The sequence below is a fragment of the Gymnoscopelus microlampas genome, assembly GCF_963454915.1.
Source record: "Gymnoscopelus microlampas genome assembly, chromosome: 17".
Classification (NCBI taxonomy): Eukaryota; Metazoa; Chordata; class Actinopteri; order Myctophiformes; family Myctophidae; genus Gymnoscopelus; species Gymnoscopelus microlampas.
In genome coordinates, this window is record NC_139954.1 from 20,319,775 (window position 1) to 20,346,298 (window position 26,524).

Below are 26,524 nucleotides of genomic sequence, written 5' to 3' on the forward strand. Positions count from 1 at the left end.
CCTCAACCTGCCCTCATCAAGCAAGTCTCTTCTATGAAGGCGGAGCTGCCTCTAGGCATCTGTATATGTTGGGCGTGTCACATAACAAACTCCTAATTTGGTAGTAACTCCTACATGATGATACGGTGCATTGGCACCTTCTAATGTAAAATAAGTAGGCCTACTTACAACTTTAGAAAGGTTTCTGAAAGCCAGGTAACTAGGACTGAAAAATACCGATGTCGTGACTCCAGGTAGCACCCCTCCCCACACTTAAAAAAAAAGTTTGTCAAGACTACACAGTAGGGTTAGCCTGGTAAACCCCCCTCCCTCCGGAAACCTCATTGTGTCGCAAGCTTCTTCCATTTGACAGAGTCAGGTTACAGTAGGCTAGCTCTGGTGGTCCATTAGCCCCAATTAGAACCTCTCACTCCGCTAGTAGCTCCAAGATGAGGTCCTACGTGGCCCGGTGCTGTTTGAGCGAAAATTTTCTTTTACATGTTTCTTACCCCTTTCTGCACATCGTATCCAAAAAGTAAAGGTTTTCTGAAATGCTCTCTGACGTTTGAAATTTTAACGTACAATAAAATCTATCCAACGAGTTGAAAAAAGCGTTTAAATAGCTTCTCTCCTAAATGTTTTTAAGACATACCCGGAAGTTGCTCCCGTAGAGATAACATTACTGATTCCCCTACTGGTCAAATGTTGAATTGCATCTTCTATGCATAATGTTATGGAACCGGCTGAGGAGAGAAGCGATTTAAACGCTTTTTTCAACTCGATGGATACAGATTTTATTGTACGTTAAAATTTCAAACATCTGAGAGCATTTCAGAAAACCTTTACTTTTTGGATACGATGTGCAGAAAGGGGTAAGAAACATGTAAAGTGGAAAATGTGCGGATAATCTTCGCTCAAACGGCACCGACAAACGAGGAACCTAATCTCGGAGCTATACAGCGGAGGGAGAGGTTCCGATTGGAGCTAGTGGTCCATTAGCCTAGACAGTGGAATTCCTCTCCCATGGTACCGATGAGCCAATGCGACCGCACCACAGGCTTCATTACCTGTCGCCGGGAGTAAAAATAACAAATACACTTTCGCTACTCACCAAAACAAAGACGGAGTTGAAAGCCAACTCTACTAAGTGGGAGCACTCTGAACTAAACTAGGAAAGTGTGTTCCTCAGAGCGCAGATCTCCACCAGACTGGGTTGGCTACCAAGGGCCTGCAAATCTGTCATAGCCAGTTTGAACAGAATATGGAAAATCTGACTAATACATCTTGATCTTTGACCTTTAGATTCAAGAGTTATTGGCCAAAATGTGAAGCGGCCTGTTATAGGCCTGTTATAGCGCAACCATGAGGCCAGTTTGAAAATTGAAAATTTTGAGGTAGCGCTCATAAGACAAAAGAAATATGGACGAAGGGAACTGTTACGTGACCCATTGGCTTTTACAGACCTGTTTTGAAGCCACTTTTTCGGCAAATTGAAATCTGCCATCTTGGAACTTCCGGTCCTGAAAAGAAACCGGAAACGACTGCTATTGGCTGCAACCGTAGCGACATTAAAAGTGCATGGTTATTTGGCTTGTAATCATAGGAGAACCTCTTTCGGTGTATCTTTGAAGGTGATGGCACCTTTAAAGATAGGTGATAGAACCATTTAGATATTTGGGAGTGACTACAGATGTAGCCGTAATGACAGGCGGGCATGTCTCCTTTGGGGGCCCTGGAATATTTCCGTAGACATTTAGGGCCTTTGGGGCAAAATCTGTTTTGCTGTAATGTAGTTTTTCTTTCTTTCTTTCTTTCTTTCTTTCTTTCTTTCTTTCTTTCTTCAACTAAACTAAACTCAACTAAACTAAGTAGAAGAACCAGTAGAGAACATCTAAAGAACCATAAAGGGGCTTAACAGGTTATTTGTTTGTACGGCAGCAGTGCTACCTCAACCACGCACCCCAAAGAACCGGTGAAACAACCTTTCGTTTGTGTTTCAGTCTGCGTGCAAGGCATTTTAGTGCAACAACGTTCACAGGACAGTTGTTCTAGACTTCAGTCAAGTGTGTGGTCTAAACAGAAAGTAAACAAACAACAGCCTAAATGGTTGCTTAAAAACCAACATTTCATCATTCATGAAAGAGAGTAGGCTACAAACAGTTTGACGTTTCGGTCATCCGACCAGGGAAATGCTCTGTATATAGACACTTAGGGCAGGGGAGGGGGCATCCATGTGATAGTAAATGTAATCACAGTTCACGAGGTATAGGATGCAAGACTTTAATTATATTAGAAAATACACATATACTTATTTATGTTTATTTATTTTAACCAAATTTCTTGCATCCTTTACAGAAAATGTGTTAATGAATGCTGACATTAGGGATTTTAATGTTGATTGTGAAAACTGTGATTACCGTAACCCTATCGTGTGCATCAAGTGTTGATTGACCCTGTTGTGTTAACTGATTTGCTTGGCTCCCTGATTGGACCTGTTCCCCATATGGTGCATTTCCCATGTTTATCCACTTGCCTGATGAAGGTCGGATGACCGAAATGTTGTATAAATAACATATAAGTGAACATAGAGTGTAGGACTGCTCTCTTTTAACGTTAAGAAGAAAGTGTGCAAAAAGCCATAATGATCTACAATACAATCATAATAAACCACTAAACCAATTATATTTCAGTCTAAACCTAATGTCTACATTTGATGTGGCTGTTGCTTTAATAAAGTGATTCCATCCATAGATTTGATATTAGTCTTGTATTTTAAGAACTATTTAAGAAGCAATTGTGATGGAAACATAAGCTAGAGGCAATCTGCAAAATTGTAACAAACTGTAGTTGTAACAACGAACTAAATGTTTCATGAAAAGACTATTATGTTCAAAAGCATACAATTAATGAGCATTAACACATTAGTCATATAGCCTATACACTACAGCCCTACGCACACAAGAAAAGGTAATGCAACTGCTATCATTGCAGGAAAAGAACGATTTGTTACGATTTGGGCTAATACCTAATACTAACTTTATGAAAGTTTCTGTAAGTGATATTTTGTGGTTAAAACAAAAGTGTTTTGTTACAAGGTTAAAGCTCTATATTCTGATAGTAATCATTGCTATAGAGTGTTTGTTCAGTATCAGGGGTTACACAATCTCTAGCTCTTTATTTTCACCCATTCCATCCAGGAGAGAGAACCCATTAATCAGCATCCAATTCAGATTTTGTCTGAAAATCTTTTGGTTCTTCAATTCTTTATACTGCATCCTGAATGACTTCTCTCTCATGATTGGATGAAATTGGTATCCCAACCGGAACATTTATTTTCTGTTTACTAAAGAGCTGAAGAGATGGGAAGACATCTGAAGAAATACTCTATACTCTATAGCAATGATTACTATGGGAATATAATAGAATAATAATTAAACACATATTTTAACAAAACATATCCTGACACTTGCACACTCTTTAAGATGATACTGGTGCAGGTTAGCCAAGGATGATACTGAAAAAAAAGAAAGAAAAAAAAGAAATTATAAGAAGCTGTAAAAACGTTGTTTATCAAGCAAACTCTAATCGTAAAATCTTCTAATTTCATCTCATTCAAAAGATCATGATGAAATGTTAAGTTATCTAGTTTGTAAACATCTGCAGCAGGCAGCTGAGCCTGTGGTTTTGTTATCTCTCCAGCCAGGCAATGAACTCGCAGATCTACATGCTCACAATGCGTTGCAGCACGATGCATAGTGAGCTTGTAGATCTGCAATTTTTTGGTGCGTGACACTCGCACACAACTAAGTATAACTCAGGCTTTAGGTCTCACTTTTTCCAAAACATTGAATCATCCTGCTGCTAAGCGACAACTAGAGAATCATGTGTAGCCTACCTGCACCTTGGGTCACTAAATCCCCCAAATCCCCAGAAGAAATACAGAGGACATAACCTCAGTGTCCTAAGGGGTAGCTACGGGCATGTAGGCAAGGCAGCATCTTGAATAAAGGCCTTTCATGTTGCCTTCTTATGAATTCAATTTAAACAGATAAGGCCAGAGCATCACATGATCCTTAACCTAGGAGGGATTATGGGGAAAGGTCACAACCTCTTTAGAAATTATGATATGCTGCTTGACCTTTGTGATTATGTCTGTGTTATGTACTGTATGTACAGTAAGAGAATGATCATTCATCTGAAAGTTTCTGAAAATAAACACTTAATTTGGGCTGTACTCATTTTATGTCATTAAAGTGTGTTATTACATCAGTAGTTAATAAAAAACAGTTATAGATAATTGGCCATGTAATCTTCTTAAATTCCCTTTCTTTAGTATTATTATATTATATCCAGAAAGGGAAAAAATAGGGGGAATTAAAACAGGATAAACATGGTTCACTCAGATATTCAGAGACATGAATGACTCTTTCAAGGCAAGAAACACGAGATAAAAATATTCCCTTAAGGGTGTCACAACTAACAAAACTATTGGCACTGCTCCGATGACTGGTGTGAATGGTGGTCTGATATTGTCGACATACAGTATAGTAGCTGTGTCCCAATTCAGGGGATACATCCTTCAAAGGATGTGTTCAACAAAGGCGTGTGTCCTTCGTATAGTGCAAAAGCAGCCTTTGAAGAATGATGTCCCCTAAATTGGGACACAGCCAGTGACAGTACTGAGGGTGATCATACATTTTAGCACCAAAATAAAGTTCATCAGACGGTCAAAAATAAGCCTGTATTCTATGTAACGAATAAGAATATAAATGTTGAAAGTCAGTGTCCAGTCCTCTTCTTTACAATTTCTCTCTCCCTCTCTCTCTCTCTCTCTCTCTCTCTCTCTCTCTCTCTCTCTCTCTCTCTCTCTCTCTCTCTCTCTCTCTCTCTCTCTCTCTCTCTCTCTCTCTCTCTCCCCCCTCCATCCCACACTATCTTCTATTTTACCTGGCTTTTGAAAGTTGACAAGTTTCACTGAAGAAAAGTCTACTCAAGTAAATAGAGGGATGCCTCATAAAAAGATCATGTTTCGTTCGGCACAAGTAATATTCATTCTGTTATATTTTCTATTATTCTTGGCCTGCCACTCTCTTGACCTATTCGCTGCACATCAGTTGATTTATATGTTCATTTCATTTTTTTCATTTGCTTGCGTGCGCGTATGTGTACCTCCATGTGTTCATGTTTGCACGTGCATGCTTTTCTGTCTCTCGCTCAGGAATGTTTGCGCCAGTGTCAGATGGTTTAATGCTCTATAATAAGATATTTTAATATATCTCTGGCTCTTCAGAAGCAAACAGATTTTCCACAGGCCCAATGAAAGGGACTGTTGTATATTGTTGTTATCAGATTTTGTGAAGGGCTGATGAAAAACGTGTGACACAGCTCAGGCCCTCTGTGTACTGTGAAAGGCTCAGTCCAAGGGTACTGGGATACAGGAGACAGACTATTTTTAGATCGACAGCATCCATGACTTCCATATGTACCATGCCGCTCTGATTCTCAACCTTTCGAATTTCAAGGACCCCAGCTTGAGTTTTATTAGGCCACGCCCGCCCCCTTCGCAAAAGTAGCAAAATCATGAATGTGGGTTTTTTCTGTATGAATAGCAAAAATAGGCTATGAGCAACCTCACAACGTGTCACAATGCAACATATTGTGAGATTGCAGGTCAGCTGTTTGTGCTATTCTTCAAACAACAAAGTATAATGGTTAACTCTGAGAGTGTACAAATGTACACATTTAATGATAACAGTAAATAGTGGATGTTTTAGTCAGTAACTGCATTGCTTTGTGATAATTATTCTCACTAGAAAAAAAAACATTTTGAATGTCTGCCTATGTCCACATGTCAGTGACTTATGAGCTTGTGAAATCTTGTTCAGTCCAAGAGGATACCGGATATATTGTGTTCTGTTTTATATAAAAAATAAAAAAAAACGTGTCAGGGAGTGGGAAAGTTAATTTGTTGTCACGCTCACCTAACTCTCTGTTGATGTTTTTACATCCGAGCCACAAATCGATCATCAATCTCCACGGCTTCTAAGAAACTGCATCTGTCTAATATCAAAGTCGTATGTGACCCTGGGGACAGTTTCACTTCTCTGAACCGACCCTGCGGCGCTGCCTGTACAGTACAATGCAACTCTTTCCCACCATCTGTCCACATGTGATGTTTTACATGTGGAAATCCCCAGTGTAGGCTATGTGCAAATGGTCTTTGCAATTATATGTTTTGAATCCGAGATTTGAGTTCTTTGTTTTCACAATTCTCGCGTTCCTCTACGGTTAAAAAAAGAAACAAAATCGAATCGTGTGGCACTCTTTGGATCCACTTATGGATCGGCATGGCTCCAGTGTGGATTTTGGACTTCTATTGTGGCCAAGCCTGTAATGTCAGTCATCTATGAAGCCAGCCCAGTCGTCGTGACATATTGTATCCACTGTATGACATATGACTCCAAATCTGGGGAAGGTTTCAGCCTGATCAGAGCCCAATTGACTTCCATTAGAAAAGAGGCACTTCTGCACCTGACTGGCAAACCACTGGACTTATCATCACCGAACTTTGTATGCATGCTACAAAGTTTGGTGATGATCGGTCCAGAGGTTTGCAAGATTAGCTCCAGACATTCAGTACAGACACATAAACAGACCCTCTCACGGACGGCTAGCCTCTTGCAGAGCCATGCCGTTAAAAAAAACAGACGGTAAAACACGAGGTGCAATGTGACTCCCTGCTTCTGCCAATTGAGACACAAAGTTGAGTCTGTGTGTTTATGACCAAGGTCAGCCTTGTCAGTCATGCCCCCTTTGACTCTATAGTGCCATGCTACAGGGCCTCTGGGACACCTACACCACAACCCTCTCTAGAGGATCCTATTTTGTTAGGATTTCCTGCTGCTGTGTTCTCCACAGAGATGCCATACTTTATTGGGAGCATTTAACCCGAGGGTTATTGAGAGAAAGAGAATGCACATGCACATGGCTTGTGCACGTACACACAAACAGAGTTTATCAGTCTCCTAAGGAGTGGGAAGGAAGGCCTCTGAAGGCAGTAATGTTAACAGGATGTTCAACAGCAGAGGACCCTTGGAGATGATTTGATTCTCCTGCATTTGAGAATGTATTTCAAGATGTGTTCCAGCCCACTGGACAGAGGAGATAATGCTGGCAAGCGGATGAGTGTATAGTGTGGAAACAGGTCTGTGACGGTAAAGGATCTCCAACCTGGCAACTCAGCCGCGTGTGACGTCTGTTTTAGTGATTACTCCGTTGTAGCTAAGTGGATGATGATGATGGATGTTGTTGCTGCATGTGCCTATTTGGCACAGTGTTGTACTGCAATTTATATATCCGTCACACAATAAAATCCTCAGTCTTATTCCTAATTTACGCTCTGTCGTATATTATGGATCTTGTTACGGAGATGTCCCTATACGGACATTTCCTATACGGATGACGTATGAAGCAATCATGCTCTAGGGTCGCCCTTATATGGCGAGTAGTAGAAGAGATATCTTCAGTGTTAAAGATCAAGATTGAAACTAAGAAAGAATAGGATACATTTGAAAGAAGATCCTGTCTGCCGGTTACTCGAGCTCCCACACAAGACGTTAATTCAACTTCTTGTAAATACAATCTTCGAGGATACCGCCCTGACCAGCGGTACCTGGGCAATCTGCTACCAGCATTCTAAAATAGTTAATAGTAAGTTACTAATAACTAAATATATTAGTTCTCCCTAACAGATCTTATCTATAATATTCTCTCAACGCATCTGCGACGCGTTGAGAGCTTACAGATCGGCTAATGTCGGCCATCTGGGTCTATTTACACTAGCAGAGTTAAATTAACACTCACGATTTCACAGGGCACGAATAAAACAAATGAAAAACAATGCAAAAGCATTCATTGTGCGGGGGATGTAGGAAACATGTGCCTGCACTTTTCATGAGTGCATGTACTGAAGCATTCACACATTAAGTGTGAATGAGTGTGGTGTACAGGCGTCTTCCCAATGGAATACAGTCACGTGAATTGCGTATTGAATGGAGGAGGAAAGCTTGTCTACCGCGAGAGGAAGATGTCTGACGCTGATAAGGGCAGAGCAACGGCATGCACATCCCCTGCCAAAATATAGTCTGTGATATAAAGACTGCACCAGCTGTAACAATCAGGGGAAAAGCCCATTGTACCGGCTGTCAGGAAACCACAGTCACTCAGATGAGAAGCCCATGTGTGGAAGAACGGGATTTCCCTGTCACTTGGTGTGTGTGTGTGTGTGTGTGTGTGTGTGTGTGTGTGTGTGTGTGTGTGTGTGTGTGTGTGTGTGTGTGTCTGTGCGCACGCATGTGTGCCACCACAAATGACCTCACCTCAAAGATTGACCCCTCTGACTCCTGTTTACCTGGGAACTGCTTCACAAATGCACACACACTCGTGTGCGCGTGCGTGCGTGCGTGCGTGTGTACATGTGATTTACAAGTACATGAATGTCTTTTGTTTAGTTTGCCAGCAGTATATTTCCATGAAATGGAACTTTCTTTGGGGATTATTTGATCAGTCACAGGGGTTAGGCATTGTGACAGTCAGGAAGGGCTTTGCGGGCTTGGCTGTTTGCCTCCATTGGTTTAGAAAATGCCACCACAGGGTTGACATCATACTGTACAGTTGTTTACATCAACTTAATTGTGCGTTTTTCCTCTCACTGCTAGTGAGGTTATCTGAGGGTTGCATAGACATGGACCCCATACAACTTCAACTTCACTTCACTTCACTTTCTTTCTTTCTTTGTCACAAGTTTACCGGTGTAAAGGAGTGGGGGAGATATTTTTGGACCATACCAGCTACCCATGAATGGCAGTTACTTTTGAATAAGAATAAGATTAGATCATTCTTTGGGGGAATATTTTAACAAAACAATATCATATATACATAAGTGGTGAATTCTAAAAAATAAAGGCAGAGTACCTCAGTCTCTTGTGCAAATAAGACACATAAAAAATAACAAATATGCATGAAATGTATGAGGATAGAGTATTCACATCACCTTATCACATTATCATACAAAGGTGATATGGTGATAGTGCCAGTGTAATGGGAGCACTGACATGGCGACAGGGCTCAGCACCTGTTCAGTAGCCTGATGGCCTTGCTGTGGAAACTGCACCCCAAGGCGTTGCCCCTGTAGCGCTCACTGCTCCTGATATTTAGGATTAAATACAGATACCACATTTCGCTGTATATGCAAATATGCAGTGACAAATATCGCAAAGGAGTGCTGTTGAGCCTTTTTCACCACGTGCGTGGTGTGTGTGGCCCACGTGAGTCCCTTTTTTTGAATATACAAAGATTGTTAAAAGGATAGCCCAAAAAGCCCTGGGGGCTTGTTCCATTGTGGTACTATGTATTCAATTCATTAAGACATTTAAAAACATCCAATAATATACAATAATAAACAAGACATAATCAGCGCTGGTAGCAATGAACATTATGTATAGTGAACAATTGGGGGGAGTGGGTGGGGGGTCCTTTTTGGTGTTAAGCTCAGAGGGCTCTTCACAAAATGCAGACAGGTGCTCTTTTATGGTGGTTTTGAAGGAGGGTAAGGAGTCATACTTTTTGATGTTTGTTGGGAGGGCATTCCAATTGTTTTACGCTATTGAAGTAGTCTGACAGGTACATGGGTATCCCTGTTTTCTTGCGTATCTTGAAGACCAGGCCCATTGCAAGTTGCTTTACTCTGTCCTCTACCCTGAGCCATCCCACCCTAGCATAATGAGTAAGGGTTAGGTGAGTTCTGGGTGTGAGGCCAAGTAATAACATGACCAGTTTGTTTTGAGAGGTCCTCAGCTTCTGCAGTGGATCCTCTCCACTGCGACAACGTCGATGTTCATGGAGCCCTGCTCTTTTCTCTGCTTAGTTGACGATCAGCTCCTTGGTCTCCTTGGCATTGAGGGGAAGGTTATTCTTCTGACACCACCACTGTGTCAGTGATCTGACTTCGTCAACAAACTTCCTTAAACAACATAAGGCAAGTTTTAATTGTGCTGTTGGAATTGGAGCCTGATTGACTGATTGATCAGTCAGCCAATTTCACCAGTCGATATTGGCCTATCAAAGATATATATATGTGATTCCTTTCACAGAAGATAAAGCAGAAAGAGATGCTTGGCCTGTGAAACAGTGTTAATGCATGCACAGGCGGGTCAACTTGTACACTGTCAGAGTTAAATTAATAGTCAGGATTTTACTGTGTACTTACACACAATGCATTTGAAACAAAGAAGACGTGCCAGAAGGGTGGTTGCCAAAGTTCAGGAAAGTGCATGAAGACCATATATCTACAATGAATTCCTGGGCTTTCTGAGAGATGAATGCCTTTAATTAGTTGGCCTATTTGCGTTCCCTGAAGGCAGGATGTGTGTGCATCATTTTCTCACTGACTGCACGTGCGGCAATTGTACTTGGTCATGTTTATCTGTGCACTCGGTTTGATTTTTAAAAGGAAACATCCTGAGTATAGGATTGTGTGAACAGAAAATAAATGGATCATCCTGAGACCCACTCTAAACAGGAAAAGGAAATGGTGGGTAGCCAAATGTGTCAGGGTTTCTTTTCAAGGACCTCAACCTTTAACTATGTAAAGGTCCCCACATGGTTTGGTTGCGCAAGAGAATATTTACTGAGTTGTGTATATGCCTTGTGTAAACCCAGAACCGCTGCGTATTGTACACAATAGTGAGAGAACTAGAAGGGGTTTACAATGATACATGTGTGTTGTGTAAGCGAAGCGAACACTCAAACACAGTGTTGGCAGTCTTCCTTTTTGCTTTTGTCTCACTCGTTAGCCTGCAGCCAGTTGACTGCCGTTTTTTGAATCCAGCCCTTAGGAATTTGTTAAAACAATCCTTATTTAAGAACTATTTTATACTGCTACCTTCATTCATACATTGATGACACATTGCTCTGGTCATCCTGTACACATGGCATAGACACATACATTGTCCTAGGATATAGTTATATCATATAAAAGGTAAGAAAAACGTAGTCCGAAATTCTCCTTTAAGGGCACTATGGTGATTCTGGGCCTTGAAACTACCCTAGAACCAGGTTGTAAAGCTTTGGAGACTGTCAGACCAGATGAGATATTACTCTTCCGAAATTTGTTTACTACTGAGGTATTGTGAAAGCATGTGAACCGCAATATCCAGCTGTGTAATAAGAAGAATGTCAGCTGTTTTAGAGAAAGAGATTTGCATATATAGCTGTTGTTGCCACACAGAGGGAAACATCCTGTATGTGTGTAGGGCAATATTTGCAACATGTTAGAGCCAAACTGATTAGTCTGGCAGATATAGTGGCCATTAGCTATGTAGCCGATGTGGCCAGGTTTTTTTGAGTAGGCTTAAAAAAGTTGCTGTGTTATATTAGCTGTTGCCATTTGTGTTAAACTTGTGAAAATCGCCTCCTATAATGATATGCCCAAAATAGGGATGCTAGGTTGAAAATGCTTGAAAAGTGCTTGAAAAGTGCCTGTCAGTGTCTTTGTATTCAAGGAAATAACAAGTTGAAAACACAGGAGGCAGTGTCCAATGGGAAGGAACTTGAAGGATAGGACATGACATGAGTCCATGGAAAACCGCCTTTCATGTTTGCTGTGTTATATGGTAGGGAACATTTTTGTTCCCTACCATGCGGGATCGGGAGTCGAACCTGCGACACGCTGTCAGGCTACACTGAGCCCAGGTGCCTGGACCGCTACGCCAGCAGTGACTCACTCACGCGCACACGCACACACACACGCACACGCACACGCACACGCACACACACACGCACACACACACACACACACACACGCACACACACACGCACACACACACGCACACGCGCACACACACACGCACACACACACGCACGCACACAGATGCTGTCAGTCGCTATATCTGGTTGTGCGTCAAGGGTGCTAAGGGCTTCTTTCCTCTTAACACTCTTAACTTTCCTTCCCTTTCCTATCCCAGTTTTCACCCAAGACTTCTCTGTTTAGTTTCTTCACCTTGAGCCTTGAAATATTCTTTGAAAACATAATTTTGCCTTGTTTAATTTGATATACGGATCTGTTTTTTTTTGTGACTTGGATGGAAGTAAGGGAAGCCAAATCATTGTGGACATTGTCTCCAGACAGTCTCTAAATATCCACCCCCGTCATCGACCTGCTACCCCTTCCTCTCCCCCAGTGATTCATGGAGATATGCAAGGTCCCATCAGGCGACGTTGAAAGAATTCCAAACTCTTGGTCTTCCCAACTCTCCTGGGCTTCAGTGTGTCAGCTAAACTCTCTCCCTTGTTACAGCTTCCAGTCTCTCTCTCTCTCTCTCTCTCTCTCTCTCTCTCTCTCTCTCTCTCTCTCTCTCTCTCTCTCTCTCTCTCTCTCTCTCTCTCTCTCTCTCTCTCTCTCTCTCTCTCTCTCTCTCTCTCTCTCTGCCCCCCCCTCTCTCTGCCTATCTCTCTGTGTGTCTCTCTCTCTCTCCCTTCTCTTCCTTTTATAGCCTCATCTCTGCCCTTGAGCTCTGCCCTGCAGTAAGTCTTCTCTTCACTCTCTCCCCATCTATCTCCAAAAAGGACATTTGGCAGATAGTCTGTCCTCTCTCTCCTCCTCTCTCTCTCTCATCCCTAACTCTCCCCGTCCTGCACGTGCGTCTCTGGTCGCCTGTCTCTCCTCAGTGGGGGTGAAACCTCTTGGTGAGCTCAGACGGAAGGATTGTTTCAGCTGTGTTTGGACAGGGAACTTACAGAATCACTCTGGTGCAGTCTGTTTGGCTCTACAGGTGCCCTGTGGCAATTACGTTTCTGGAGTCATTTGTTTGAATTAGCTTATTTATGTATTTGGGAATACAAGTCATGTGATTCTAAATACAGTAAAGATAATTAGGCTGGATGTAGCCATAGCAGATGGTAGCTATCGCTAACACACACACACACACACACACACACACACACACACACACACACACACGCACATGCACGTGCGCACATATGCACACACCTCCAGCATCAGATTTTTGCTTTCGTCATTGCTGGTCCCTGGTTAAGAAGAGGTCCACTGTTCGCTGGTTTCAGTGTAGTGCTTTATGCTACCATAGGACATACCATTCCATTTTAGACCAGCTGGCAATTTGATGCAGTTGAATCAATTAGATTGAATCACTTTTTTGTCATGGGAAGGACTCTAACAGAGTTATGCTTGCGCATGCTCACTGTGATAACATGACCCTGTCTTATCTCCCCCTGTGCCCACTCTCTCTCTGTAGCGGACCAGGCTGGATAATAAGGTTGAAGACTGACTGATGAGTTTAACCAATCTTTATTCATATACTCAACGTAGAAACTAGGACAAAGAAAAAGCATAAGATGCATCATAAATCAGACAATAATCAATAAACACATATCCAACATCTTAAAATATCAGCATATATGTTCCCCTAAACCACAATTACATAACCAATAAAAGCCATACAGTGCATAGCTAAAAACCACCTTGCAATACGAAAACAATAAATAAAAATAGATAAATAAATAGAATCTAACACAATAAGACCATCTGGACCAAATAACCATTATGGTGCAAGTTTGACAAACTTTAAAAAAAGAGATCCATCTTGTCCCCTTTCCAGCTGGGCGCTAATTGTTTGTAATCAGTGTGTCCGTGGTGTCCATCAATTCCAAAATGTCCTTCGTTTTTGTACGTTTAGGCTTTGTCCGTCTTTTCCATCCGTAACAAACAAACTTTTCCCCAGTCCCAAACTGAGCTGAGTCCCAATCACTCAATTATCCGCAGCTGGCCCATAATGTCAAATTATGGGCCTGTATGTCAACACTTCCTGAATATCAAAATAAAAGTGTAAACTGTGGTTCCGTTTCTCAGTCTCTCACTCTGACACCAGGTATTAAGGTTTGTGACAACAACGTAACAGCTTACACAGCAGTGGTACATTTTTACACTCATAGAGTTGAATTAACACTGGATTTTATGCATTCTCACTGCCAGCTTGTCATATTTCATTGTCCAATGCTGACGCTGAGGATGCGCTTTCATGTTTCTAATGGTAATGTTAAAGATGCAGGTAACATTGCCTTGAATTCAATCAGGTTCCGTCATCAGTCACATGAAAGCACATCGGACTACCCGGTGAAAAAGAATGCTAAAGTGGTACCCAGTGCCTCCAATGCATCCCGACCAAGCATCCGTATGTGAGTTGGTAGTGATGTCATGGATTATCTTATTAGAGGTGTAACTAGCAGGGATGTAGGAGGGGGGGGGGGCAAAGGTGGGGACAGGTTAGCCTGTTTGCTCTGGGCACCAGGAAAGCAGGCCACAGCAGGGCCTTAATTTTACCTCTACTTGGCTTGGGCGAGAGCAGGAAGCGCTGATTAGGAGCATGGCCTCCAGGGAAATGGAGTTGGGTCTCTCTGTGTGACCCGAGGCTGGTTGAGAGAGGAAGGGTCCAGCTGTTTCAGGCCCAAAGCAGAAACCAGAGCTGTGTTTACACTGGAATCCAGCCAGAGAAACACAGTGGGAGATTCTGCCCCTCTCTGGTCCTTTCTTCTCCCTGTTCTCCTGTTCATGTCCCGCCCCAAACTCTCCTGTCGTACTTGTATTACTACACAGCAAAATGTCTCACACGCACACGCACACACACGCACTCACGCACACACCCACCCACACACACACACACAAAGTACACACATCTAAAGGATGGAGAGGGACTCAGAAGGGGTTTGACTGTATTAGTTCTCTCTCTCTCTCTCTCTCTCTCTCTCTCTCTCTCTCTCTCTCTCTCTCTCTCTCTCTCTCTCTCTCTCTCTTTAAAAATACTGAGTTGTAGGGTTTCCATGGCTGCTCTGCAGGGACACGGGAAATGACTTCCTGTGTACAGTCTCACAGCCGTTCCCATACTAGCCCATGAATATTTTCTTTCCCGTTTTCATCACGTCGCCCTTAATTTCCATTTGAAAGAGTGTTGAGTGTAGTATTTGATAGGGGCTGCATTACTTTAATGCTCCTAAGGGAAATACAGTGTGTCGAGGCAGGAAGGTGAACTGGCTGAACAGCAGCAACTGTGCAGACTAGCTGGATATACAGTAAAGCAATTTCGGAGATCCATAATGGCCGTGTGACGTGGTCTTCAGTGAGGAGGGGCTCACGACAATTTCCCTTATCGTTTTAATGGAGGGCTTTTATGGGAGAGCTCGTATGCCTCAATAACAAAACCCAAGCCAAGCCAAACATGATTATGTTTCATGTTTTGCTTTCTGCTTTGTGTGTGTGTGTGTGTGTGTGTGTGTGTGTGTGTGTGTGTGTGTGTGTGTGTGTGTGTGTGTGTGTGTGTGTGTCTTGGTTTCTTTATATTTTATGCATGCAAATATGTTTGTTTAACAATTTGGTGTGATTATTTTATACAGTACTATGTTTAGTTGAACCGGAAGGCTTAAACTGCATTGAGAATGCAAAGTCACCCAGTTGACATGCTGCCCTACTTTAGTCTTTTTTCCCCCCATCTGTGCTGGCCAGCAAGCTGCCGTGGGCATGTCATGGTAGAACTGCAACAGCGCATGCGCAAAGGCTGAATGGCCTCACCACTGTGCCGTCGGCTTCAATGTATTTGTGCTTGTTTTCTTTAGCTGCTTTACGTTTATTAAGTTTATTTAAGTTTATATTAGTCTACTGAAAAGAGGAAGACCAGAATGAAAGACAAACTAAGTACACAAGATTGAATTGAGTTACTTATTAAGGAAGACTGGTGAAAAGACATGATAAAATCTTGTTTTCACTCTGACTTGCGTGCGTGAGAACATGTAGTACGTATTTGTACATTGGAAATGATTCCCACGCCACTCATATGATTCACACAGACAGACAGCAACAATGAACAGCATGACTTGTTCACTGAGTCCGTGTTCAATCCATCTGTTAGCTCGTCAGCACACATACTTGTGGTTTTATGTGCATAAACCCACACACCCACACTCATAGGGGTCATTTAGACATGCTCCTATCCTCTTTTTATATATCGGAACTAAAACACCCTCGTGCCAACCCCTCCCTTTATTGTCCTCTTCTTATGATGATGCCAGCTTGGGTCCCTGTTAGATCTCTGTATGAGACAAAGCGTTCAACGTCTCACCAGCTGAGCATAAATGTCTTATTCACTTAAGCCCTTATATACTTCTGTTCTGAAATATTTGGAATTCTTTGGGTTAGGGTTAGGGCAAGCCTATATAATAATCACATGCCCAAAATAGGGGTGCCAGTGTCGGTAACGCCAAATCAAAAGCAGTATGGGATTCATTTCCGAGATCAAATTCAACACAGCTATGCATGTTTGATGCAAAAATTGCTTCAAGCATTCTTTGTGTGGTTCTGCTCAAAGAACCACACACACCCTGCTTTTCAGGGTTGGAAGGCATAGGCCTACTAGAAAAGTAGATTTGTCTGCTATTGTAAAAAACCCAAATGTTGGGTTTGAGCGAGTTCAAACTCAGCTACTGGAAAAGCTACTCAACAGTTTGTCTGTGACTTTGCTCATGGCCCACTTGGCACTGATTGAAATTCAACATGTAGGTGACACAGGGATTTCCAAATTTCATTACCAAAACATTGTTTAACTGTCGCAGCTTTTCACATACACCACAGACTGTTAAGAGTGGTTATATTCTTTCTTGCTTGCAGTGAATGCTGCTCAGTTGGCAAAAGCTTGTAATGTACATGAGTGGTTCTCAAACATTTTTATGTCAAGAACCCCTGAAATCATATGTAATTGGCTGCAGACCCCAATTTATAGTTCATATAGTTGAGAACTGTCCGACCGATCGACTTCAAACTATGCCATATATGGAGATCCGGTTGTCTACAACCGCCAATCTGACTGAAATGCCCACATATGGGCATACTGATGACATCAGGGATCTCCATATACTGTATCGGCATAAAAGGGACACAGGCAGACAGACAGACATAGAGAACTCTGTATATGGGCGTAAAGGGGACAGGGTACTATCGGTTACTCTGACAACCAGTGCAATGGTATTGCATAATGTAACTGGGTGGGGCACGCATTTCCAACTTGCCGACGTTCCCGACTTGCCTTAAAAAAATAGCAGATCTACAGGCTCACAATGCTTGTACATTGGATAGGCTATTTATTTCAGATAGCCGGAAATAAATAAAAAAGTGTTTAAGCTGTTCCTCATTTAGCTGTGGACCGCCTTGAACCTGCTCAAGGACCCCTGTGGGTCACCAGGCCCCAGTTTGAGAACCCCTGGTGTACAGTTACTGTACATGACTTAATACCATGCCAATGTATCACCCTAGCAGTGACAGAGAAATGGTGTAGGCATGCATCAATAAAGATCATCACGGATGTATATCACACATGCATTAACCCTCACCAGAGATCTCTGACCAGATGTTTTTACTTCTGATGTCTGTTTGAAGGTCCTTAAGTTGAGGCCTTTTACATTAAAATTAAGAGCTGCAGCTGTTACCTTGAATCCGAGTGATAACATGGTTGCGCGCACGCACGCACGCACGTAACCGCTTTCTATTCTTCATTCATCTCATTAAGAGTTTTGGTAACAGGTGGATCTCGTCCCTCATCCCACTTTTCTTAGGTTAGAACAGTTAGGTGGATGTGTTTTTAGGCCATTGCAGTGGTGTTTTATGCTATACCTCCAGTAGCGGAGGAGAGGGGTGGTTCATCCACTGACCTGAATTGAGGGTTCAAACATTCCTCTGGTCCAAGGTCAAAGAGGAAAGGTGACAGGTCAGAACCCCACTGAGGATAAGCAACAACCTCTGCCAAAGCGGACCTATGATGAACCACTCACAGACAGTCACATGTTTCCTTTCACTCTTTTAGCCTTGAGATTACACAGAAAAGTCCTCAAATGTATCCATTTGAAACTCAGCGAGTGCACAAATGAAACCAAATGGATCCTTACTGGTCCATTTGGTTACATTTGTACACTCTCTCAGAGTTAAATTAACAGCCACATTTGACATAATTCTGTCCTCCGAGTGGTCCTCCCATAGCCTATACTGGGTGAGCTGGACAAGAGGTGAGGGATAAGTCTCCACTGATCCCACATCAAACAGTGATAGTGACCTCCAGGGGTCTCTGATCGCTGTTCATTTGATCCCTCAAGCATGGAGGGGGGTCTCACACACAAACACTGTTTACGCTCCACTTGGCTGTTTCATGTGTGTAAGCCGAGAAGCCACCTATGAGAGGCAATCTGTCCTGTCCATCATCACAAGAGGGAGTGACGACGGCTGGGACCTCGAGATTGAGGTCTTGAGAATGCTCGGATGTTTAACCGGCAACAAATTGCACTTTATAGTTTTAGTTGTCATATATGAAAGCCCAGGTGCTACAATAAAACAAGTATGCCAATGTAATGCATCGTTATCTGTGGCAAACCCTGAATTACTGGTAATGACAAGAGATTGAATCAGTTCATTGAATTGTCATTCTCCATCAATAAAATGTCCCCCAAAGAGAAAAGGTCATCCTTATTATTTTGGTCACACACGTTTTAAAATAATTTTATTAGTGAGAGCAAAATGTGATATGTCTGTGGGGAATATTGAACGTCATAATGAATGATTTGCCTGGAGAGATGTGGAATGTACAGCTGTGTGTCCACATCATGGACTCATGGACATTTGTGTGCACACACGTGTGTGTGTGTGTGTGTGTGTGTGTGTGTGTGTGTGTGTGTGTGTGTGTGTGTGTGTGTGTGTGTGTGTGTGTGTGTGTGTGCGCGCGCGCGCGCACGCACGTGTGAGTGTGTGTGCAATCTGTGCATTCATGCGTACGTGTGTGTGTTTACTGTAAGTGAGGGTATAGTTAGGAGCCTTGAGTATTGTTTTAAACCACCTGTTGTTTAATCTGTTCGGTCCCTCATCATGGGAGAAAGGTTCTTGATTCCTCTGAATGAGTGAAAATGTTGTGTGTTATTTGTGAATTACAGAGTTGGACTGTCCTTCGCTGTGGGCTAGAGGTCCAAGACACCTCCCTAACTCTCTATCCAAAAAAACAAGATAAATGCTTGTTTTTCAACCCTGTGGTTTATTATTCCTGATCTAGCCTACTTATCTTTAAACTCTTCTATCAGCAATTATAAGTTGTGTGCGTGCGTGCGTGCGTGCGTGCGTGCGTGCGTCCGTGCGCGTGTCTGTTGTTGGCGGTCTCATATTATGGTTTTGTCATTGTTTCTTATTTGCTGCCATGTGGCATGCCATGGGATGTGGTCAAATCTGGGGTAAAATCTGTGGTAAAAGTTCTACAAACAGTGCAGGGATAAAACAAGACCATGGCGAGGCAAGCTGACCACACAATAGACCACACAAACCAACAAACTTGGCCAACATGGCCTGAAGACATATTGGTGGCAAGACCCGCTGTGTACATTACTCAAGGAAATGCTCACTGTTGATCTGGAAAGATAAAAGGGTGAGATAGTATAAAAGGGAAGCCATTTAAGCAGTGAAACACATGGCAGCATATTAAACTGCTATCTCTAAAGAATCATCATGTATAACCAATCCCAGATTGAAGTTGAAAGAAAATGACACAGAGAGAGAGAGAGAGAGAGAGAGAGAGAGAGAGAGAGAGAGAGAGAGAGAGATAGAGAGATAGAGATAGATAGATGAGGGGGTATATATAGTGTTTACCCAGCTGGAATGGAATAATTTCATTTATATAGCAGAGGTCAATGAACATGGGAGGGAGGCACCGATGGTCATAAAAAACAGGGAGGCAACAGAAAATAATGTTCATCATTAATCTGACCACTGTGGCTTCTCTCTGAAGACCACCTTGCCATGTCCGTCAATGTAATGTAATGTAATGTAATGCAATTGTTGCACCCTTAAATGAACACTGAGGAATTGTATTTACTGTGTACTTGCTTTGTTTGGATCAAACTACAGTTCTCATCTGTTTCTTGGGGCCAAGGCTCCTATACATTGCAACAACATTTCTACAGTAAATGAGGTTTCCTGTAAATCATCTGTCTCCATTGAAATGAATACCCAGAGATAATCCTTGGCCATTGCCGTAATAAATCCTTCATAATGTGTCATATATATCTCTGATGGAAGGGAATGTCAGTGACCTTTCAACTTGACAGAGGAACAAGCTGTTGTCCTTTGCAGGGATATTACTCAAGTACACATCCCAGCCGCATGGGCTCAAGAGCAGAACATTTGAACGTTTTACTGTTAGTGTAAAGGATTTTATTGGCTCATGAGACACCAGTATGACTTGGAGAGAAAACAATGCATAAGCAGCCACAGTGAGGCTGAACTCTATGCCGTTATAATGTTGTTTCAGTTAACATTAGAGGGGATATGGTGGGATTTTAGAAACGTGGGAATGTTTGAGTTCCCTTCTCCTGCCTCTGTGGACTGGCAGTGGTATACAGTACAGACATATGGATCGGGTCGCCAAGGGGCTTGCACTTCACCTGGTTTTCATCTGCTTGTTTTTGCATTTGTGTGTGTGTGTGTGTGTGTGTGTGTGTGTGTGTGTGTGTGTGTGTGTGTGTGTGTGTGTGTGTGTGTGTGTGTGTGTGTGTGTGTGTGTGTGTGTATGTGTGTGTGTGCGTGTGCGTGCATGCATGCGTGTCATATGCATGGTAGAGCAGACCACAGTGGTTCACCCAGACCACCGATTGCAGTTTATAATGACAGCATGACAAGAAAGATGATCAACACAGGAGATCTATACTGTAAACCAGCAACCCAAAGATGAAGTACAGCAGCAGACCTGCTCCTGGGAACTGCCCTGGAGTTGTTGTCATAGTTTCACATTGTATACACTGTTACACTGTATGATAGTTCTCAGAACAAGAGCTTACAAGGAATTTTGACTTCCCCAACACATTCCATTACAAATATTGTTTGCTGCTTTGCATTCAAATGGGATGACATAAGTTCTCGTTATGTTCACACCAGTAATGAACATTCACATGTAGACGACCATGATTAGCAGCATATGGTTTTGCCTCTATAGCTGCAGCTGTCTAAAATGAGCCACTTCCTTTATGATTTTTCAGTCTCTGGCTTAAAGTGTTGAGTCTGGGCCAGTGATCAGTTCCACACTGTTGAGACTGGAGGGCTTGTAGTGTTACATCAATTTTATGTTGTGTCAGATTTATGTAAAAAACTAAAACAAAAAAACTCAGTTATGTTGTCACCCAGCCAAACGTGAAGCTGTAGCGCTGCGGGTGGTCTGGTCTGGTCTTGTCTCTATCTCATATGGTTCAGCGTGTTGCAAACTTCTTAAACCCAGTCTTGGCCTGGTCTGTTCTGGTCTGGTTCATTTCTTGAGAACTCAACAACCCAAGGCCCTTTCTCTGAAATAAACTAAAAGACGTGAGGAAACAGGCAGTGGCTGGAGAGGAAATTAAATACTGTACCTTGGTTGAGGTGCTACTTGTTAGCAACAGTGCTAATCCTTGCAACCTCAATAATGTAGCTAACATTTTACCTAATTTAGATACTTACTTGTTCTTATATGATGGGTAATGATGTTTTGAAAGCCTATAGGCATGCACACTGACAGCCATGTTCATGAACGAATGGGTACATGCTCACACAGACACACAGACGCACGCACGCACGCACGCATGCACACACGCACACACATATTGTAATTTGCGTAATTATGGTACAATTATTAGTGTACACTTGTTTGCTTGTTGTGATGGTGGGTCAGAGAAACAGGATACTGCAACACAATCCCATTGTCTTCGGATGAAATAGTCATCAACTATTTTAAGCGATGCTGTAAACTCAATGGATTTTGCATAGCTACGTGTCATGTCATTGTTCTTCTGGGGGACCTCTCCATTGTCTTTTGTGTGCCTGTCCGGAGGTGAGTGTGTTGTTCAAGGCTGAGGGTATTCACACTATAACTCAATCACAGCTGTGTGGGGTAAAGGATGCTATCATCAAATGAATTTACTTGCACATAATTTACAATGAGACCAGATCGGAATACATTGACATTTTTGTGTTGAATTATTATCAATGCCGTGAGTATACTGCTATAGTGTGCAGAGTAAATAAAAACTGTATTGTATGTCATGTCTCAGCTACTATATCAAACACTAGTTAAAACGTTTCACTCCTCAAGATCCATAGATAGCATTAAGGAGAAAACTCTGCCTTTTAAGCATTCCACTGCATGCCAGTGGAATCTTTTTGTGTAGAGGGTCTTTTTGTGTTGTGGAGATAGGAGATCATTAAAGGACACAGGCTAAAAGACTGTCTTTGTGTGTGAGGAGGGTCTCAATGTGGTCTTTGTCATCTGGGCCTTTGGGATATCGTGTCAGAGTGATGAGGGAGAATTATTCTGTTTCTTTATCTGCCATTTTGTTGCCACTGTGGGCATAAAGTGGCCGTTTAGAATATTTCTGATGTTTTTCTTTTTTTTCTTTTTCATGCGGCAGAGGGGGAGGGTTTTGAGGCATTTGCTGTCTAAGCAGACTATGGTATGGCTGTGTAGGTGGAAGACGTAGGCAGACAGAGGACAGAGACGTCATGAGATAAGCTACCAACCACGGAGCCTGTCTGTAGACTCATAGCTTTATTAATGAACTAATGCTAATAAATAGCACTCTAAAGGGCCTTTTCATCCGAATGACCGTGGAAACTTGAAATTGAATGCTCAATGTGTTTTTCCTTTCTGTTGTCCTTCACTCACTATTCATTGCCATGCTCCATGGTGATAAACACGGAAAGGAACATTTCAATCTATTCAAATGGTGTGTCTCCAGTCATGCAGCTAAATGGACGTGCCTGAGGGCCTTAAATGCTTGAACCAAAGAGCTATTAAAGGGACCATGTGTAACAGTGATGTGTTCATGCTGACATTTCGATGCAAATTATAATTGTTTTGGAGTGTTGGGGTGTTAATATTTGTCTGTTTTCTGTGCCATGTGGTATCTACATCTACTGTAGATGCTTGTCTAGTCTTCACAATGACTTGTCACTGTGACTGTATCAAGTTGTAAACGTGGTACAGTAGTACTGGTACATGGTAATAATTTGGGCTCTTACATTACGCAATATTGTAGGCTACTAAAGATAAACAGAACCATCCTCCCCAGATTTACTTCTGTCTTTAATCATGTCCCAAGTCAAGCTTGTCTTAGTCAACTATGATTAGTGTCCTGCCGCCCTCTAACATGTGGTTTGGAAACCCTGTTTTTGCATATCTTTGATCATGTCATGTCTACAGTGACCCTCCATAGGCTGTGTGTGTGTCCTTTCTAGATAGCCCTATTCTGGTGGCAGTTGTGGTTTTTGTGGTATGCAGTCTAGCATCTTGATGGGTCTTCTGGGTTTCTCCCAGACACATTTGCCTGTCAAAGGCCAGACGCCCTTGATGAATGGAAGGATTTCATGGACACTTGGTTGTCCATTGTGCCATGACGTCCAGTATGAGTCATGCCAACCACATCCCTAACATCCTTTTAGCTCTCTAGACGAGTATACAAAAACTGTTCAGACAGCACTCAGACAATATCCACATTCATGCGACAGATCCGCAGGCGTATACAGCTAATGTGCACAGAAACCACAGAGTGCCCAAACACTGCCTGTCACACCTAGTACATGATTGTTTGCCCCCACACACTGTTATCTCTCTCAAAAGTCGACTCAAGCCCAGTGGGAAGACAACATGTTGTGATAGTGTCTGTGTATTATGTTGAGGCTATGCGCACCTTTGCTTGTCCAACTCTAACCTGTACTTTCTCTGTGTGTTTTCTCTGACAGGGTGGCAAGAAACACAATGTTCCCTGTGGAGGGAGAGACTGCAGTGGTGGCTGTCAATGCTTCCCAGAGAAGGGCTCCAGGGTAAGCTATACGTGCTAACTAGCCACTATGTATATTTCTCCTTCCTTTCTTTAACCTTTGTTTCCATCTCTGGATTCCTTATTCTGAATGATGGATTAAAGCCTTCTTTAGGCTATCCAAGAGAAGTTAAAGCATCACAACAATGCATTTTGAAGATGATATGTAAATGATGTGAAATCATGGTCATTTAAAGGTAGGGTAAGTGATTTTCTTTGGTTAAAATAAGTGTTAAATAGCTCTATATTCTGATAGTACTCATTGCTATAGAGGGTTTGTTCAGTAAAAGGAGTCTCCTTGTCTCTCCAGCTCTCTATAAAACAGAAAATGTATTTTCGTTTCAGTTTCAGTTTCATTTCCAATTTTATCCAATCAGGATAGAGAACTCAATCAGGATATAGATTGATCGATCATAGATTGATTATAGATAGAACAAGTGAAATTGGAAGTGATGACACTAAGAAATGAGCAGGCAAAATTGGAACTGGAACACTATAAAAATGAAGCTTAAAAATGGGTACTTTCTCCTGATTGGCTGAGATTTTGACACCTACCGGAAAATGTATTTTCTGTTTATTAAAGAGCTGGAGAGACGGGGAGACTCCTGTTACTGAACAAACACTCTATAGCAATGATTACTATCAGCATAATAGTGCTTTAACCTTTTAACAAAATACTTTTTGTTTTAGCCAAAGAATATCACTTACCCTACCTTTAACTACAGACACTACTTCTGGCCGTGACTAGGCATAATGGTCTATGTATGGAACACAGTGTAGACTCATTAGCCATAGCTAATCTCCTGACCGAACCCCACTGCCAGCAGCCCTTAGGCCTCATATGCTTATCACGTTATTCCGATAGAGTAAGTGCTGAAACACACTATTAAGCTCTGTAGCGGAGCAGGTCAGAGTAGGGTCTTTGGGGTGTGGGAGTTCCCTTAGAGAAAGGGAGGCCAGACAGAGGGGTGAGTGAGAAAGGGACACAGCAGGGCTGATGTTGTGAAAGCAGCCCGGGAGAGATAGACTAAACATCAGCCTCATAATGAGATAATAGGCCTGGAGGGAGGGTAAGGGAAGCCTTGTAATCAGCCAGTCAGTGAGACAGTTTGTGCCAAACCCCTGTGAGTGCCTTTGAAAATTCCATTGAACAGGTGTACACCCCAGTAAAGAAATTGGGGGGAAATGAAATAAATGAGATCCCAGAATCTAAACTACAATATCATACTACTATATCCGGCTCACTGTAGGTGAGCCGGATATGTTCTTTTCACAGAACACAAAGACAAGGTTTTTCCAGAGCAGACGCTGGCCACTTCCCTTTACGTCACTCATCTTCAAATCATAGTTCTCCCAGGAGCTGTAAACCTCTCAGTGCGGCTTATGTGACACAGCTTAACTACAAAAAACGAAACAGAATCTTTTCTTCTTCTTTTTTTTTTTTTTACAATCACTACTGGTGAGAACATAACTTGCAGAGGTGGGTTCTTTCCAAAAAAAGAAACATTGGATGGAAAAGAAATGTCTGGGAAATTGTGTTGCTGACGGGCATGAGCAGAGAATTTGCCGGATCAACTTTACAGTATGTGGAACCTATGACCTATACATGCTCACCATGGATACAGGAAACCCCTTAAGGAGGAGGAGAGGGAGAGACTGAGGAAGTACATTCCACATTCCACATCTGAAGGATGCAGAGGGGTCAGACCTTGAGCTGGACCTCTCTCTCTCTCTCTCTCTCTCTCTCTCTCTCTCTCTCTCTCTCTCTCTCTCTCTCTCTCTCTCTCTCTCTCTCTCTCTCTCTCTCTCTCTCTCTCTCTCTCTCTCTCTCTCTCTCTCTCTCTCTCTCTCTCTCTCTCTCTCTCTCTCTCTCTCTCTCTCTCTCTCTCTCTCTCTCTCTCTCTCTCTCTCTCTCTCTCTCTCTCTCTCTCTCTCTCTCTCTCACTTGCTCATTCACCCTCTCACTTTAACTTAGCCAGATGAGAGGGATATAATGTTCTTCATGGAGAAGTGATGACAATGATGATGATGATGACAATGCTCTGAGGGACTTTTCATTCTTTATTGTACTTTCTGAAAGCCTTGGCATGATTTTGAGCTCTCTTTCAGAAAACAATAGCAGGCTATAAGTAGTAAAAACATCCTCTTGGTCACCACTCCCTATCTACCCTCCATCATCCCATCCCGCTCCACATATCAGATCTGTTGAATATGTTTCAACACTGTGACTTGGCTCTCTTAGGTGTTTTCCACCTAAAACATAAATGCTATATACTATAAATTTGCTATAGTTATTGTCTGTCAGTTGCCCCCCCCCCCCCCTTTGTCTTATTGCTTACATATTTCAGTCATAAATTTCCCGCGCCCTGAGAGTTTTGCATGGCGCTGGATCCAAATCTTCAATTCTCCCATCTCTACGCATACTCACATTGTTTTGTTTGCGAATCGAGTGGAAATGGAGACTGGTTCTCACAGATGTCGTTCATCTCCTGCCTAGACTGCTTTTCCATCCAAATGTGTCTGCCCCAGAGGAGGACCCCTGGCTATTAGAATACGCTCCGTTCTAAACGGATCCCTCACTCTTTGCTGATCTCTCACAGCTGGCTGAATTGGCCGA

General features: G+C 42.4%; 1 protein-coding gene across 1 annotated transcript in view; it reads left to right on the plus strand.

Moving 5' to 3' along the window:
* Window positions 1-26,524, plus strand: part of col4a2 (collagen, type IV, alpha 2) — a 69,715-nt gene that overhangs the window by 1,578 nt on the left and 41,613 nt on the right. The window contains exon 4 of the mRNA XM_084083942.1: window positions 23,831-23,911. Within this exon, the coding sequence (XP_083940068.1) occupies window positions 23,831-23,911 (81 nt within the window). The remainder of the gene's footprint in view (window positions 1-23,830; window positions 23,912-26,524) is intronic.